The sequence below is a fragment of the Salmo salar genome, chromosome 12 (assembly GCF_965601325.2).
Source record: "Salmo salar chromosome 12, fSalSal1, whole genome shotgun sequence".
Taxonomy (NCBI): domain Eukaryota; kingdom Metazoa; phylum Chordata; class Actinopteri; order Salmoniformes; family Salmonidae; genus Salmo; species Salmo salar.
The window spans coordinates 37,107,268-37,125,395 of NC_138302.1; the positions used below are offsets into that span (position 1 = coordinate 37,107,268).

General features: G+C 43.0%; 2 protein-coding genes across 5 annotated transcripts in view; one reads left to right on the forward strand and one right to left on the reverse strand.

Moving 5' to 3' along the window:
* The window catches only part of LOC106564821 (spastin), a 62,588-nt gene extending 51,494 nt beyond the window's left edge, over positions 1-11,094 (reverse strand). For both annotated transcript variants that reach the window (XM_014131251.3, XM_014131250.3), the window contains exons 1-3: positions 10,551-11,094; positions 6,858-6,941; positions 2,952-3,035 (exon numbers count right to left, since the gene is read on the reverse strand). In XM_014131251.3, coding sequence (XP_013986726.1) covers positions 2,952-3,035; positions 6,858-6,941; positions 10,551-10,908 — 526 coding nt within the window. In that variant the 5' untranslated portion in view covers positions 10,909-11,094. The remainder of the gene's footprint in view (positions 1-2,951; positions 3,036-6,857; positions 6,942-10,550) is intronic.
* Positions 10,217-17,821, forward strand: LOC106564822 (protein dpy-30 homolog). 3 transcript variants are annotated; one of them, XM_014131252.1, is made up of 5 exons: positions 10,217-10,256; positions 11,702-11,742; positions 11,851-11,898; positions 17,277-17,419; positions 17,612-17,821. In XM_014131252.1, exons 1-5 carry the CDS (start codon positions 10,232-10,234, stop codon positions 17,682-17,684), a joined length of 330 nt encoding a protein of 109 aa, XP_013986727.1. In that variant the 5' UTR covers positions 10,217-10,231; the 3' UTR covers positions 17,685-17,821. The 3 variants fall into 3 exon arrangements, with proteins under 3 accessions (XP_013986727.1, XP_013986728.1, XP_013986729.1); XM_014131253.3 differs by lacking the exon at positions 10,217-10,256 and adding an exon at positions 11,120-11,186; XM_014131254.3 differs by lacking the exon at positions 10,217-10,256 and adding an exon at positions 11,290-11,514.
* The last annotated feature ends 307 nt before the right edge of the window (positions 17,822-18,128 follow it).

An 18,128-nucleotide genomic window follows, 5' to 3' on the forward strand; every position in this document is an offset into this window, starting at 1 on the left:
GCGCACCCGGCTAACTAGCTAGCCATTTCACATGGGTTACACCAGCCAAATCTTGGGAGTTGATAGGCTTGAAGTCATAAACAGCGCAATGCATTGCGAAGGGCTGCTGGCAAAACGCACGAAAGTGCTATTTTGAATGAATGCTTACGAGCCTGCTGCTGCCTACCATCGCTCAGTCAGACTGCTCTATCAAATCATAGACTTAATTATAACACGCAGAAACACGAGCCTTAGGTCATTAATATGGTCGAATCCGGAAACTACCATCTCGAAAACAAAACGTTATTCCTGTTACATTGCACAACCTTCAGTGTTATGTCATAATTACGTAAAATTCAGACAAATTACCCCAAGTGTTGCATTTACCCTGACTGCGTGCAATGCACGCTAAATTACACAATTTCACCTGGTTAATATTGCCTGCTAACCTGGATTTCTTTTAGCTAAATATGCAGGTTTAAAAATATATACTTCTGTGTATTGATTTTAAGAAAGGCATTGATGTTTATGGTTAGGTACAGTCGTGCAACGATTGTGCTTTTTTCGCAAATGCGCTTTTGTTAAATCATCCCCCGTTTGGCAAAGTCGGCTGTCTTTGTTAGGAAGAAATAGTCTTCACAGTTCGCAACGAGCCAGGCGGCCCAAACTGCTGCATATACCCTGACTCTGTTTGCAAGAGAACTGACACATTTTCCCTAGTTAAAAGAAATTCATGTTAGCAGGCAATATTAACTAAATATGCAGGTTTAAAAATATATGCTTGTGTATTGATTTTAAGAAAGGCATTGATGTTTATGGTTGGAGAAACGTGTACCTAAGCGATTATATGCAACGCAGGACAGGCTAGATAAACTAGTAATATCATCAACCATGTATAGTTAACTAGTGATTATGATTGATTGATTGTTTTTTATAAGATAAGTTTATTATAAGATAAGTTTAATGCTAGCTAGCAACTTACCTTGGCTTCTTACTGCATTCGCGTAACCTCGTGGAGTGCAATGTAAAGCAGGTGGTTAGAGCGATGGATTAGTTAACCGTAAGGTTGCAAGATTGAATCCCTGAGCTGACAAGGTAAAAATCTGTCTTTCTGCCCCTGAACAAGGCAGTTAACCCACCGTTCCTAGGCTGTCATTGAAAATAAGAATGTGTTCTTAACTGACTTGCCTAGTTAAATAAAGGTCTAAAAAAAAAAAAAAAAAAAATTGTTTAAAAAAAAGAACAATTAGAAATAAATCAAAAAAAGATAAAAAAATACAAAATTCGGCCAAATCGGCGTCCAAAAATAACGATTTCCGATTGTTATGAAAACTTGAAATCGGCCATTCCGATTAATCGGGCGACCTCTACTTGGAATCATTGTTCTTCCTCTGTCAACCATGGTTACCTGCAAGGAAACACGTGCCGTCATCATTGCTTTGCACAAAAAGGGCTTCAGAGGCAAGGATATTGCTGTCAGTAAGATTGCACCTAAATCAACCATTTCTCGGATCATCAAGAACTTCAAGGAGAGCGGTTCAATTGTTGTGAAGAAGGCTTCAGGGCGCCCAAGAAAGTCCAGCATGCACCAGGACCGTCGCCTAAAGTTGATTCAGCTGTGGGATCGGGGCACCACCAGTACAGAGCTTGCTCAGGAATGGCAGCAGGCAGGTGTGAGTGCATCTGCAGGTGTGAGTGCATCTGCACGCACAGTGAGGCGAAGACTTTTGGAGGATGGCCTGGTGTCAAGGAGGGCAGCAAAGAAGCCACTTCTCTCCAGGAAAAACATCAGAGACAGACTGATATTCTGCAAAAGGTACAGGGATTGGACTGCTGAGGACTGGGGTAAAGTCATTTTCTCTGATGAATCCCCTTTCCGATTGTTTGGGGCATCCGGAAAAAAGCTTGTCCAGAGAAGACAAGGTGAGCGCTACCGTCAGTCCTGTGTCATGCCAACAGTAAAGCATCCTGAGACCATTCATATGATGGTGCACCTTGCCATAAGGAAAAAGTGATAACTAAGTGGCTCGGGGGAACAAAACATTGATATTTTGGGCCCATGGCCAGGAAACTCCCCAGACCTTAATCCCATTGAGAACTTGCGGTCAATCCTCAAGAGGCGGGTGGACAAACAAAACCCCACAAAGTCTGACAAACTCCAAGCATTGATTATGCAAGAATGGGCTGCCATCAGTCAGGATGTGGCCCAGAAGTTAATTGACAGCATGCCAGGTCGAATTGCAGAGGTCTTGAAAAAGAAGGGTCAACACTGCAAATATTGACTCTTTGCATCAACTTCATGTAATTGTCAATAAAAGCCTTTGACACTTATGAAATGCTTGTAATTATACTTCAGTATTCCATAGTAACATCTGACAAAAATATCTAAAGACACTGAAGCAGCAAACTCTGAAAATTAATATTTGTGTCTTTCTCAACTTTTGTCCACGACTGTACAAATTTGTTTTTTATTAATTGTATTCTGCATTGTTGGGAAGGGCCCATAAGTAAGCATTTCAATGTTTGTCTACACCTCTTTACAAAGCAAGTGACAATTAAAATTTGATTTCAATATTGAATTTGAATATTCAATTAAATTCAAATCAAATTTTAAAACAGAATGCAATATTCATTCAATTCAGTTCCAAATCCTGAAAATACAAGTACAACTTATGAATTAAATTTTTTAATTTGTGCATTACAAATTCATAAATATTACATTCAAATTCAATATTGTTATACAAATTCAAAATTATGTAATTCAAATACAATTTCTGTTGGCACTGAAATCAGTCCATATAAAGCTAACAGACATATCTAAGCTAGCATGAAAAGCAACAAATGTCACACAATAAAACAATGTCCTGCCACGCATTCAACATGCATGCAGCCGTTCAGAAGGTGCCATGCGGTATCAATGTGCAAACGGAAGGCAAGACATTCAAAAATGTGTCCAAATGCTTGATTCTCACCTAAAAGCTCCAGGCGATCCTTTGCCATGATCAGATTGGTGATCATCTTGGCCTGTAGACGTTTATCACGTTCACATTTCTCGCCTGGAAGAGAAGAGAGAATAAAAACAAATCTATTAGTAAAATAGCAGTTTTCATCCTTGTTTTACACTCCTGTATTTATTTATTTTTTGCTACAGCAGAGTTCTCCAACTCCAGTCTTAGAGCTACTGGGTATGCAGGTTTTTGTTCCAACCCAGCAGCCACACACTAGGTGATTACAATAATCAGCTGAGCATGTTCTTCAATCAGGACCACGGTTAGCTGAACCATGTGTGTTAACGCTAGGCTGAATTAAAACCCTGCATATCACTAGCTCTCCGGGACCAGAGATGTTAAGGAAATCTGCACTACAGTCATGGCCAAAAGTTTTGAGAATGACACAAATATTAATTTCCACAAAGTTTGCTGCATCAGTGTCTTTAGATATTTTTGTCAGATGTTACTATGGAATATTGAAGTATAATTACAAGCATTTCATATGTGTCAAAGACTTTTATTGACAATCCTCAGAAGCTGGAGACTCATATCTCCCTCACTAGCTTTAAGCACCAGCTGTCAGAGCAGCTCACAGATCACTGCACCTGTACATAGCCCATCTGTAAACAGCCCATCTATCTACCTACCTCATCCCCATACTGTATTTATTTATTTATCTTGCTCCTTTGCACCCCAGTATCTCTACTGCACATTCATCTTCTGCACATCTACCATTCCAGTGTTTAATTGCTATATTATAATTACTTCACCACCATGGCCTATTTATTGCCTTAACTTATCTCATTTGCACTCACTGTATATAGACTTTTTGTTTTCTTTTGTTCTACTGTATTATTGACTGTATGTTTTGTTTAATCCATGTGTAACTCTGTGTTGTTGTATGTGTCAAATTGCTATGCTTGATCTTGGCCAGCTCGCAGTTGCAAATGAGAACTTGTAGTCAACTAGCGTACCTGGTTAAATATAAGGTAAAAAAAAAATTAAATACATAAAAAATTACATGAAGTTGATGCAAAGAGTCAATATTTGCAGTGTTGACCCTTCTTTTTCAAGACCTCTGCAATCCGCCCTGGCATACTGTCAATTAACTTCTGGGCCACATCCTGACTGATGGCAGCCCATTCTTGCATAATCAATGCTTGGAGTTTGTCAGACTTTGTGGGTTTTTGTTTGTCCACCCGCATCTTGAGGATTGACCACAAGTTCTCAATGGGATTAAGGTCTGGGGAGTTTCCTGGCCATGGGCCCAAAATATTGATGTTTTGTTCCCCGAGCCAGTTAGTTATCCTGTTAGGGCTAGGGGGCAGTATTGACACGGCTGGATAAAAAACATACCCGATTTAATCTGGTTACCACTCCTACCCAGTAACTAGAATATGCATATACTTATTACATATGGATAGAAAACACCCTAAAGTTTCTAAAACTGTTTGAATGGTGTCTGTGAGTATAACAGAACTCAAATGGCAGGTCAAAACCTGAGAGATTCCTTTACAGGAAGTGGCCTGTCTGACCATTTCTTGAACTTCTTTTCCATCTCTATCTTTTACTAAGGATCTCTGCTCTAACGTGACACTTCCCACGTCGTCCATAGGCGCTCAGAGCCCGGGAAAAAACAGAATGTCGTCATTCCAGCCCCAGGCTGAAACACATTATCGCCTTTCTCAAGTGGCCGATCAAGGGACTCTGGGCTTATGCGCGTGACCCCGACCGCCCCCGCCTTTGTGATTTTTTCCTCTGTTTGCCGAAAAGGAGATTCCCTGTCGGAATATTATCGCTTTTCTACGAGAAAAATGGCGTAAAAATTGATTTTAAACAGCGGTTGACATGCTTCGAAGTACGGTAATGGAATATTTAGAATTTTATTGTCACGAATTGCGCCATGCGCACGACACTTCTTTACCATTTCGGATAGTGTCTGGAACGCACGAACAAAACGCCGCTATTCGGATATAACGATGGATTATTTTGGACCAAACCAACATTTGTTATTGAAGTAGACGTCCTGGGAGTGCATTCTGACGAAGACAACAAAAGGTAATCAAACTTTTATAATAGTAAATATGATTATGGTGAGTGCTAAACTTGCCGGGTGTCTAAATAGCGAGCCCGTGATGCCTGGGCTATGTACTTAGAATATTGCAAAATGTGCTTTCACCAAAAAGCTATTTTAAAATCGGACATATCGAGTGCATAGAGGAGTAATGTATCTATAATTCTTAAAATAATTGTTATGCTTTTTGTGAACGTTTATCGTGAGTAATTTAGTAAAATGTTAGCGAATTCCCCGGAAGTTTGCGGGGGGTATGCTAGTTCTGAACGTCACATGCTAATGTAAAAAGCTGGTTTTTGATATAAATATGAACTTGATTGAACAAAACATGCATGTATTGTATAACATAATGTCCTAGGGTTGTCATCTGATGAAGATCATCAAAGGTGAGTGCTGCATTTAGCTGTCTTCTGGGTTTTGGTGACATTATATGCTGGCTTGAAAAATGGGTGTCTGATTATTTCTGGCTTGGTACTCTGCTGACATAATCTAATGTTTTGCTTTCGTTGTAAAGCCTTTTTGAAATCGGACAGTGTGGTTAGATTAACGAGAGTCTTGTCTTTAAATAGCTGTAAAATAGTCATATGTTTGAGAAATTGAAGTAATAGGATTTTTAAGATTTTGAAAATCGCGCCACAGGCTGCAAGTGGCTGTTACGTAGGTGGGACGCCAGCGTCCCACCTTGCCCATAGAGGTTATCACTTTTGCCTTATGGCAAGGTGCTCCATCATGCTGGAAAAGGCATTGTTCATCACCAAACTGTTCCTGGATGGTTGGGAGAAGTTGCTCTCGGAGGATGTGTTGGTACCATTCGTTATTCATGGCTGTGTTCTTAGGCAAAATTGTGAGTGAGCCCACTCCCTTGGCTGAGAAGCAAACCCACACATAAATGGTCTCAGGATGCTTTACTGTTGGCATGACACAGGACTGATGGTAGCGCTCACCTCGTCTTTTCCGGATGCCCCAAACAATCGGAAAGGAGATTCATCAGAGAAAATGACTTTACCCCAGTCCTCAGCAGTCCAATCCCTGTACCTTTTGCAGAATATCAGTCTGTCCCTGATGTTTTTCCTGGAGAGAAGTGGCTTCTTTGCTGCCCTTCTTGACACCAGGCCATCCTCCAAAAGTCTTCGCCTCACTGTGCAAGCTCTGTACTGGTGGTGCCCCGATCCCACAGCTGAATCAACTTTAGGAGACAGCCCTGGCGCTTGCTGGACTTTCTTAGGCGCCCTGAAGCCTTCTTCACAACAATTGAACCGCTCTCCTTGAAGTTCTTGATGATCTGATAAATGGTTGATTTAGGTGCAATCTTACTGGCAGCAATATCCTTGCATGTGAAGCCCTTTTTGTGCAAAGCAATGATGACGGCACGTGTTTCCTTGCAGGTAACCATGGTTGACAGAGGAAGAACAATGATTCCAAGCACCACCCTCCTTTTGAAGCTTCCAGTCTGTTATTCGAACTAAATCAGCATGACAGAGTGATCTCCAGCCTTGTCCTCGTCAACACTCACACCTGTGTTAACAAGAGAATCACTGACATGATGTCAGCTGGCCCTTTTGTGGCAGGGCTGAAATGCAGTGGAAATGTTTTGGGGGGATTCAGTTCATTTGCATGGCAAATAGGGACTTTGCAATTAATTGCAATTCATCTGATCACTCTTCATAACATTCTGGAGTATATGCAAATTGCCATCATACAAACTGAGGCAGCAGACTTTGAACATTTATATTTGTGTCATTCTCAAAACTGTTGGCCACGACTGTAGGTCCTTGGAAATACTAAATACAGCAAAGTATGCACAGTCAACTCACCATTTTCAGCTACCTCGATCGCAATGCCCCTCTCGAGCTCTGCGATTCCGCGTTTGTACCACTGGACTGCCTGTTCCTTGTGCACTAGTAACACACAAACCACAAGGTCGGGCCAGTCAGACAGGCAGAGAAAAAAAGCATTTTGAGGTTAGAGTACATACAAAATCATTGCTCACAGTCAAATAAGAGCCAACGTAAAAGGATGAGATATTTAGTAATTTTGCAGGAGGCTAAGCATCCTTTAGTCTACAATACATATTTTACATGCTTTGGGCCTACATGTGTTTGTCTACATATTTTACATGCTTTAGGCCTACATGTGTTAGCCTACATATATTTTACATGCTTTAGGCCTACATGTGTTAGCCTACATATATTTTACATGCTTTAGGCCTACATGTGTTAGCCTACATATATTTTACATGCTTTAGGCCTACATGTTTTAGCCTACATATTTTACATGCATTATGCCTACATGTTTTAGCCTACAAATTCAACACGCTTTGTGTTGCCTAAAGGTATAGCATCTCAAGAGGCATTGGAAGAATAGCAAAAACAAACATTTGGCATGGCATGACAGACAGTCAATCAGGACCTCAAACAAAAAGTACAGAGATTCATGGATCAAACCATAATGACGTGAACTATAAGGTATCATTTCACATGACTGACCCAGTCTCTTAAACCCCTCTGGCATGGAGCAGTGTCAAGTCATAAGAATGATTTTCATAGCTGTGGGAATATACAGCATATCCACTCCTTATGAGTGATTCTGAGTATTATTGAGACCGGGGCTCCCTAATCCCCAAGGCAGGCAGACAGGCCTGAAATTCTATTGGGTTCAGCCGAGTTGTGGTCATTTGGCACTAAACTGAAAAACAGCCTGAAACAGGGAGGAATTGTCGAATAAGAATCGCTGATTCCAGTTTTTCCGTTGCATGCCCTGATGAACAGACCCTGCTGTGGCATATGCGTTACTTCTATTAGGATCTTATCAATATGAGAACTGTCATTGTACCCTCTCTAGCCATTTAAAGACAATGATAGCTGCCACTCCGGCCCTCCTCCATTTCAATATATAAATAAATAAGATGGATTTGACTTTCACTTCAAACCACCACACATCTCTACAGGTTTAGGTTACTTAGGGGCATGATATAGGCCAGAGCCTTTAATTGCAAATTAATAGACGGATGTGATATTCGGCTTAGCCTTCATTGAAAAGGTCATGACTTATGATAAGATATGAAAAACATTCCAGATCTATTTCCATATATAAGCTAATGTCCAACCATGATGAAAAACTAAGTAGGGCATTTAGACCAAGACAGTGACTGGGAATGCCCCATCTTTCAGTGAGACAACCCAACAAACCTAGATTTCGATAACACAGTTGTTTGTTTCAAAAGATGTGGGCCAACAGTGCGGCATTCTGGGGGACTCATGTTCAAAGTGATGGCATTCTCCACACTCCCAGAGGGAGAGCTAAGCGTACAAAAGCCTCACAAAAGAGTCCAAGGCCCTCGTTGAATCAGACCCTTTGTTCCGTGAGGCCAAAACCATTTTCTCTCCCCATGCAATCACAATGGTGCTACACAGAGAAACGGGATGTCTGATATGGGAGGGGCCTGGTTGAAAAAGAGCACAAGAGGCTTCCTACACTACAATATATGCCTACTCGAAAAAACACTGAGCGGTAGAAATATATAATATACAGTCAACCCTTGAATGTATGAAATGGTTTGGGACAGGTGTGACTGTGTGCACTAGGCTAAACCTGAGCAAGTACAGTATAGTGGTAGAGTACAGTAAGCCCTTTGGCACCTCACTCCAGCCAGTTCAGTAGGTAAATCGAACGTTGGCAGACAAGACGTGGATGCAGATGTGGGGGGGGGGGGGGTCTCCAAAGCTGGAAGATTAGTCTGGTTTCAAGTATCAGGGAGGAACTCAATTCGTTCAGTTCGCCCATGCATGATGACACAGCCAACTCGGGAGAGGAGAGAGAATCGGATGGCATTTTCCACCCTGCTGACGATAACAATTCATGTCAGCTCACGTCATCCCAGCACATGTCTATTGATCCCCTGGGATCACACAGATTGGAGAAAGGCACATGCAGATAGGCAGTAGATCTCATGCTGTACTGTATATCCTACTCTGTGTGTGTTATGTGTGTGTGTGTGTGTGTGTGGACAGCAATATTGGGAATATAAACCATCCTGGTTTCCAAAAGATGGTGGCACAAAGGAGGACCAAGCCTATTTATTTGCTGGTTTTAGCATATCCACTATCATTGGCACCTTAATTTATACAGGCTAGCCCATCTTTGTTATTTTCCTTTTTTAACAAGCGGTAAAACATTAATTGGCACCTTAAATTATGCAGGCTAGTTAGACTAGATCATCATGATAAAAAAATAAAGCAGGGAATAGTGGGCTGGGTCTACTGGTGGGTGTCCCTAGCAATTGTCGTGGAAATATTGGTTTAATAATATCTCTCAGATACCGGAATGAATTCAAATAGACTTTATTACAAACTAACAAGCTGAGTTGGTCCATGGAGCAACTGCCGGACTCAGTCTCAGTCCACTCCTTTAAAACAGTTTCATGCTTATACAAGTTTCATAGTCCCTCCACTTTATGCTAATAACCATATCCCCTCGGCTTTACTCCACCATTTTTCCAAATCTAAGTTCTTTCCTCTATGCGGGGTTTCCCCTCCCCTCTAGTTCCTTGGATCAATTTTATTGGTGGTGGAGCCAATACATTATTTACCAAAAAATAATAAGTACAGATTACTATAGGCAATTATAAGATTGCTACATGCCATTATCGGACTATAATATTACTAATGGCCATTATAGGAGAAGTACATATAACTATCGGCCAATATAGAATTATACCAATAAATACACTTAATCCCAGGATTACACATAGTGCCTTTGCTTATTCCCTTTAGTGCTATTCAGCCTTTTAACAAGAAACACATTATTTTAACAGAAAACACCCATATATTCAGCCGCTAACATATTGCCGCCTATCACCGCTGTGGCTGGCTGCATTCAGCCAGTCTGAGACCTAGGTTGAGTAGGCAGGCATATTCTCCAAGCCATATTGAACGGTATACATAACTCTGTCAACCGCCTCAACAGTAAGTTATTGTAGTAATAGTGTGGTGGTATAATGGACAGATATGTATCTGTAGTCCAATAAGCTAATAACGCTATGTGGTTGCAGACAATGTCATTGACAGAACATCATTTCTCTCTCTGTCTGCATGATGACATTATAAAAACTATGTAGCGGTTTCTACGGAAAGTCCCATAAATACACAAGATATCATGGGATCAACACTTCTGCACCACACCTTTTATCATGCAGAAAATCACAACTTCAACCAGTAAGTCAACTGACCTCGCTCTTTCTTTACTTCCTCGTTTGCATTTAGAATATAATAATATTTGTACATGCTCCCGTTGCGTTGCTGTTTGGGTACAGAGCCTGAGTTTGAATCAATAGGCCTAGTTAAATGTAACCCGTTTTGTTTCAATCTGTATTGACAGTTTTATCTTTGTTTGCGTTATCCACACATGGGTTTATAACAGTTGATAACTTGACAACTGCTGTTAAACCCAGCTACACAACAGTCAGTGGTGCTGCTGCAAATAGCAGTCACACTACACTGAAAACATACCTTTGTCATCCTCGTCAATTCTCAGAGCCACTGAGATGTACTCGAATGCTTGTTTGTGGTGGTTTCGGATCTGCTCGCCGATGTCCTGCTCGCATACCTTGTTCGCATGCTCGTCTGCTGCCCGTTGTTTGGGTCTCGCAGCCATAGCACGAGACATCCGCTCGTACAGCCAGGCGAAGAGTTCGCCAAAATGCAAGACGAGGACACGGAGCACTGCAAACAACGCCAGCAGTGGGTATGAGAAGTAGTACAAATTTCGTTTATGTAGTGACACCTGGTCGCAGGTGGCCCCTCCGTCGGGCGGGGACCCTGCAGGGCCTCGCTTCTTTCTGCTGCCTCTTCCTCCCGGAGAACTCATTCACCCGATGGCTCGCTATCGTATCCATAACATAACGGTCTTGCCTTTTGCTTGGGTTGCCTCTCAACCTTTGCAGCGTCTACAGTTGCCACATATTCCCAGACATGGTGGTCCAAATGTTGATCAAATTGGACGGGGCGGTTACCAAACGAACAAAAGGGAACGAGAGGAGGGGTACGCTCACTCTTGTCCTATCATAAACAGTACGTAACTGAAAACAAGATTGTACGTAGAGACCACGCACATTGCGTAAATACTCACAACAAACATGGCGGACGGTAAGTGAAATGTTGTTCGTTTATCGGCACTTTTTGCGTTCTATTATAGTTGTTGCGGTACATTTAGCTTGAAATATTTTCGTATACCCCAACAATTTGTTTGATCCAGTCTGTTCTGTCGGCAACAGTCCTTGGTTCACGGTGGAAGGTCGTTGCTAACATGATAACGTTAGCTAGCCAACGAGCTAAAGTGACGTTAGTTTACCCGCCACTTGAATTCATATATTCATTCGACATTACTGTAGCTAGCCTGCCTGTAGGGTACCTTCTTTGGCTTGTAAGAATGGATGGTACTGCTATGTGGTTATCTACCTGAACTTAATCTGGAGTAAGTGTGTGTATTTTACGTTCTAGTTAAACGATGACAGAACCACCGTCCTTGCGGTTGTTGACATTTTGATATTGTTGCTGATCTGTCTCCGAATGATTCTGAAGACTTTTACGTTAACTGACTGACTATCCTCTTCCTGTTGCCTAGAATGTAGGTAGCTGACGTTAATGTATGTTTCTCTCAGATCACACGGACGCAGACCAATCTATGGAGGTGCACACGCCAGTAAGTCTAATACGGATGTAGTTAGGGATTTTAAGTGGTTCTCTTCATTTAAATGGCGTGTTTGATAGACCATTTTTAAATAAATACATATTTCTGCTCTTTTTTTAGACAGCTGAAACCCCCCATTCTGAATATGGACTGACGGAAAACATCCAGGTATGACAATCTATACGATTATTGTGCCTTTCAGAAAATCATGTCCTTGAAAAGGGGTTCATTTCAAAGACTCAAACATCACACTGCATTATGATAGTTATGGTAACCTTGATTGCAATTCTGAGCAGAGGTCGACCGATTATGATTTTTTTTTAACGCCGATACCGATTATTGGAGGGCACCAACAACAACAAAAAAGCCGATACCGATTAATCGGCCGATTATTCCCCATGTATTTATTTGTAATAATGACAATTACAACAATACTGAATGAACACTTATTATAGCTTAATATAATACATCAATAAAATAAATTTTGCCTCATAAATAATGAAGCATGTTCAATTTGGTTTAAATAATGCAAAAACAAGTGTTGGAGAAGAAAGTAAAAGTGCAATATGTGCCATGTAAGAAAGCTAACGTTTAAATTCCTTGCTGAGAACATGAGAACATATGAAAGCTGGTGGTTCCTTTTAATTAAAATGAGTCTTCAATATTCCCAGGTAAGAAGTTTTAGGTTGTAGTTATTATAGGACTATTTCTCTCTATACGATTTGTATTTCATATACCTTTGACTATTGAATGTTTTTACATTACATTTAAGTCATTTAGCAGACGCTCTTATCCAGAGCGACTTACAAATTTGTGCATTCACCTTATGATATCCAGTGGAACAACCACTTTACAATAGTGCATCTAAATCTTTTAAGGGGGGGGGGGGGGTTAGAAGGATTACTTTATCCTATCCTAGGTATTCCTTAAAGAGGTGGGGTTTCAGGTGTCTCCGGAAGGTGGTGATTGACTCCGCTGTCCTGGCGTCGTGAGGGAGCTTGTTCCACCATTGGGGTGCCAGAGCAGCGAACAGTTTTGACTGGGCTGAGCGGGAACTGTGCTTCCTCAGAGGTAGGGGGGCCAGCAGGCCAGAGGTGGATGAACGCAGTGCCCTTGTTTGGGTGTAGGGCCTGATCAGAGCCTGAAGGTATGGAGGTGCCGTTCCCTTCACAGCTCCGTAGGCAATCACCATGGTCTTGTAGCGGATGCGAGCTTCAACTGGAAGCCAGTGGAGAGAGCGGAGGAGCGGGGTGACGTGAGAGAACTTGGGAAGGTTGAGCACCAGACGGGCTGCGGCATTCTGGATGAGTTGTAGGGGTTTAATGGCACAGGCAGGGAGCCCAGCCAACAGCGAGTTGCAGTAATCCAGACGGGAGATGACAAGTGCCTGGATTAGGACCTGCACCGCTTCCTGTGTGAGGCAGGGTCGTACTCTGCGAATGTTGTAGAGCATGAACCTACAGGATCGGGTCACCGCCTTGATGTTAGTGGAGAACGACAGGGTGTTGTCCAGGATCACGCCAAGGTTCTTAGCACTCTGGGAGGAGGACACAAGGGAGAAGTCAACCGTGATGGCGAGATCATGGTACGGGCAGTCCTTCCCCGGGAGGAAGAGCAGCTCCGTCTTGCCGAGGTTCAGCTTGAGGTGGTGATCCGTCATCCACACTGATATGTCTGACAGACATGCAGAAATGCGATTCGCCGCCTGGTTATCAGAAGGGGGAAAGGAGAAGATTAATTGTGTGTCGTCTGCATAGCAATGATAGGAGAGACCATGTGAGGATATGACAGAGCCAAGTGACTTGGTGTATAGCGAGAATAGGAGAGGGCCTAGAACAGAGCCCTGGGGGACACCAGTGGTGAGAGCGCATGGTGCGGAGACAGATTCTCGCCACGCCACCTGGTAGGAGCGACCTGTCAGGTAGGACGCAATCCAAGCGTGGGCCGCGCCGGAGATGCCCAACTCGGAGAGGGTGGAGAGGAGGATCTGATGGTTCACAGTATCAAAGGCAGCAGATAGGTCTAGAAGGATGAGAGCAGAGGAGAGAGAGTTGGCTTTAGCAGTGCGGAGAGCCTCCGTGACACAGAGAAGAGCAGTCTCAGTTGAATGCCCAGTCTTGAAACCTGACTGATTAGGATCAAGAAGGTCATTCTGAGAGAGATAGCAGGAGAGCTGGCCAAGGACGGCACGTTCAAGAGTTTTGGAGAGAAAAGAAAGAAGGGATACTGGTCTGTAGTTGACATCGGAGGGATCGAGTGTAGGTTTTTTCAGAAGGGGTGCAACTCTCGCTCTCTTGAAGACGGAAGGGACGTAGCCAGCGATCAAGGATGAGTTGATGAGCGAGGTGAGGAAGGGGAGAAGGTCTCCGGAAATGGTCTGGAGAAGAGAGGAGGGGATAGGGTCAAGTGGGCAGGTTGTTGGGCGGCCGGCCGTCACAAGACGCAAGATTTCATCTGGAGAGAGAGGGGAGAAAGAGGTCAAAGCACAGGGTAGGGCAGTGTGAGCAGGACCAGCGGTGTCGTTTGACTTAGCAAACGAGGATCGGATATCGTCAACCTTCTTTTCAAAATGGTTGACGAAGTCATCCGTAGGGAGGGAGGGGGGGGGGGGAGGATTCAGGAGGGAGGAGAAGGTAGCAAAGAGCTTCCTAGGGTTAGAGGCAGATGCTTGGAATTTAGAGTGGTAGAAAGTGGCTTTAGCAGCAGAGACAGAAGAGGAGAATGTAGAGAGGAGGGAGTGAAAGGATGCCAGGTCCGCAGGGAGGCGAGTTTTCCTCCATTTCCGCTCGGCTGCCCGGAGCCCTGTTCTGTGAGCTCGTAGTGAGTCGTCGAGCCACGGAGCAGGAGGGGAGGACCGAGCCGGCCTGGAGGATAGGGGACAGAGAAAATCAAAGGATGCAGAAAGGGAGGAGAGGAGGGTTGAGGAGGCAGAATCAGGAGATAGGTTGGAGAAGGTTTGAGCAGAGGGAAGAGATGATAGGATGGAAGAGGAGAGAGTAGCGGGAGAGAGAGAGCGAAGGTTGGGACGGCGCAATACCATCCGAGTAGGGGCAGAGTGAGAAGTGTTGGATGAGAGCAAGAGGGAAAAGGATACAAGGTAGTGGTCGGAGATTTGGAGGGGAGTTGCAATGAGATTAGTGGAAGAACAGCATCTAGTAAAGATGAGGTCAAGCGTATTGCCTGCCTTGTGAGTAGGGGGGGAAGGTGAGAGGGTGAGGTCAAAAGAGGAGAGGAGTGGAAAGAAGGAGGCAGAGAGGAATGAGTCAAAGGTAGACGTGGGGAGGTTAAAGTCACCCAGAACTGTGAGAGGTGAGCCATCCTCAGGAAAGGAACTTATCAAGGCGTCAAGCTCATTGATGAACTCTCCAAGGGAACCTGGAGGGCGATAAATGATAAGGATGTTAAGCTTGAAAGGGCTGGTAACTGTGACAGCATGGAATTCAAATGAGGAGATAGACAGATGGGTCAGGGGAGAAAGAGAGAATGTCCACTTGGGAGAGATGAGGATTCAAGTGCCACCACCCCGCTGGCTCGATGCTCTAGGGGTATGCGAGAACACGTGGGCAGACGAAGAGAGAGCAGTAGGAGTAGCAGTGTTATCTGTGGTAATCCATGTTTCCGTCAGCGCCAGGAAGTCTAGGGACTGGAGGGTAGCATAGGCTGAGATGAACTCAGCCTTGTTGGCTGCAGACCGGCAGTTCCAGAGGCTGCCGGAGACCTGGAACTCCACGTGGGTCGTGCGCGCTGGGACCACCAGGTTAGAGTGGCAGCGGCCACGCGGTGTGAAGCGTTTGTATGGCCTGTGCAGAGAGGAGAGAACAGGGATAGACAGACACATAGTTGACAAGCTACAGAAGTGTTGTTTCTTGTATTATTGTCTCTATAGTAAAGTGCCTATAATATTCTTATAGGCACTTTAGTATTGCCAGTGTAACAGTATAGCTTCCGTCGCTCTCCTTGCTCCTACCTGGGCTCGAACCAGGAACACATCGACAACAGCCACCCTCGAAGCAGCTTTACCCAGACAAGGGGGACAACCACTCCAAGTCTCAGAGCGAGTGACGTTTGAAACGCTATTAGCGTGCACCCCGCTAACTAGCTAGCCATTTCACATCGGTTACACCAGCCAAATCTTGGGAATTGATAGGCTTGAAGTCATAAACAGCGCAATGCTTGAAGCACAGCGAAGAGCTGCTGGGAAAATGAATGCTGTTTGAATGAATGCTTACGAGCCTGCTGCTGCCTACCATCGCTCAGTCAGACTGCTCTATCAAATCATAGTTTTAATTATAATAAACACACAGAAATATGAGCCTTAGGTCATTAATATGGTCGAATCCGGAAACTATCATCTCGAAAACAAAACGTTTTTCCTTTCAGTGAAATACAGAACCGTTCCATATTTTATCTAACGGGTGGCATCCCTAAGTCTAAATATTCCTGTTATGTCATAATTACGTAAAATTCTGGCAAATTAGTTCGCAACAAACCAGGCGGCCCAAACTGTTGCATATGCCCTGACTCTGCGTACAATGAAAGCATGAGAAGTGACACAATTTCACCTGGTTAATATTGCCTGCTAACCTGGATTTCTTTTAGCTAAATATGCAGGTTTAAAAATATATACTTCTGTGTATTTATTTTAAGGAAGGCATTGATGTTTATGGTTAGGTACAGTCGTGCAGCGATTGTGCTTTTTTCGCAAATGCGCTTTTGTTTAATCATCCCCCGTTTGGCAAAGTCGGCTGTCTTTGTTAGGAAGAAATAGTCTTCACAGTTCGCAACGAGCCAGGCGGCCCAAACTGCTGCATATACCCTGACTCTGTGACACATTTTCCCAAGTTAAAAGAAATTCATGTTAGCAGGCGATATTAACTAAATATGCAGGTTTAAAAATATATACTTATGTATTGATTTTAAGAAAGGCATTGATGTTTATGGTTAGGTACACGTTGGAGCAACATGTACCTAAGCGATTATATGCAACGCAGGACAGGCTAGATAAACTAGTAATATCATCAACCATGTGAAGTTAACTAGTGATTATGATTGATTGATTTTTTATCAGATAAGTTTAATGTTTGCTAGCAACTTACCTTGGCTTCTTACTGCATTCGCGTAACAGGCAGGCTCCTCGTGGAGTGCAATGTAAAGCAGGTGGTTAGAGCATTGGACTAGTTAACCGTAAGGTTGCAAGATTGAATCCCTGCGCTGACAAGGTAAAAATCTGTTGTTCTGAACATGGCAATTAACCCACCATTCCTAGGCCGTCATTGAAAATAAGAATGTGTTCTTAACTGACTTGCCTAGTTAAATAAAGGTGTAAATAAATTTTAAAAATCGGCCAAATCGGCGTCCAAAAATACCGATTTCCGATTATGAAAACTTGTAATCGGCCCTAATTACTCAGCCATTCCGATTAATCGGTCGACCTCTAATTCTGAATACACTTTTAAGATGCTTACGTGCATGGATAGTGGCGTGAGTAGCGGTAACTGTTGATATTTCTGTATCTCTGCTTCCTCTTTCACCACCACATTATGTAGAGAATAGTGGAAAACGAGAAAGCCAACACAGAGAAGGTCTCCAAACAGAAGGTGGATCTGCAGTCGCTCCCCACGAGGGCATATTTGGATCAGACAGTGGTGCCCATTCTTCTTCAAGGCTTATCTGTGCTGGCCAAGGAAAGGTATGTTGAAAATGTCTGTGCAGGGGCTCAGATTTTTTTCACATTTCTGCATGACATGCTTGGAAATGTATTTGTAAAAAATGTATAGAACAAGTAGTACTATGAAAAGGGAAGAGCATTTGGGTTTCAAGTAACTTTCAAGCTACCAGACTTTGTTAAAAATGTCATTCTCAATTTTGTCTTCTCTTTCAGACCTGCAAATCCTATTGAATTCTTAGCAGCCTTCCTTCTCAAGAACAAATCACAGTTTGAAGATCGAAATTGAGCTCCAGACGGATGGAAATGTGCACTTTGAGGCCATCTGTTTAAAATCAAGGAAATGGTTGTTTGTCATTGGTTATGTTTGCTAATGATACTGTATGTAGTTTTTTAAACCAGAATAAAGATGGTGCTGCAGGGAAATATGGTACTCTTCTTTTAGGGCAAATGTCAGAGGTAAACTAATATATACAGAAGACACCAACTATGTTGCACCTCAAGTTTCCTTGCATCATGGTCCCCTTCAGGGCAAAATTTTCTATATTCAAATTCAGTCCATTTTACCAAAATGATTACAAGAGGAAACATTGCTTGCTAATTAACAATGTCATGTTTTCATATTGCCAAATGACACATATCATTCCAGTGCCATGTTTTATTCTACCACTAGTTGAGCTACAGAGCTGGTGATGAACCCCTTTGTTAAAAGGGTCAATCTAGGACGCACCAA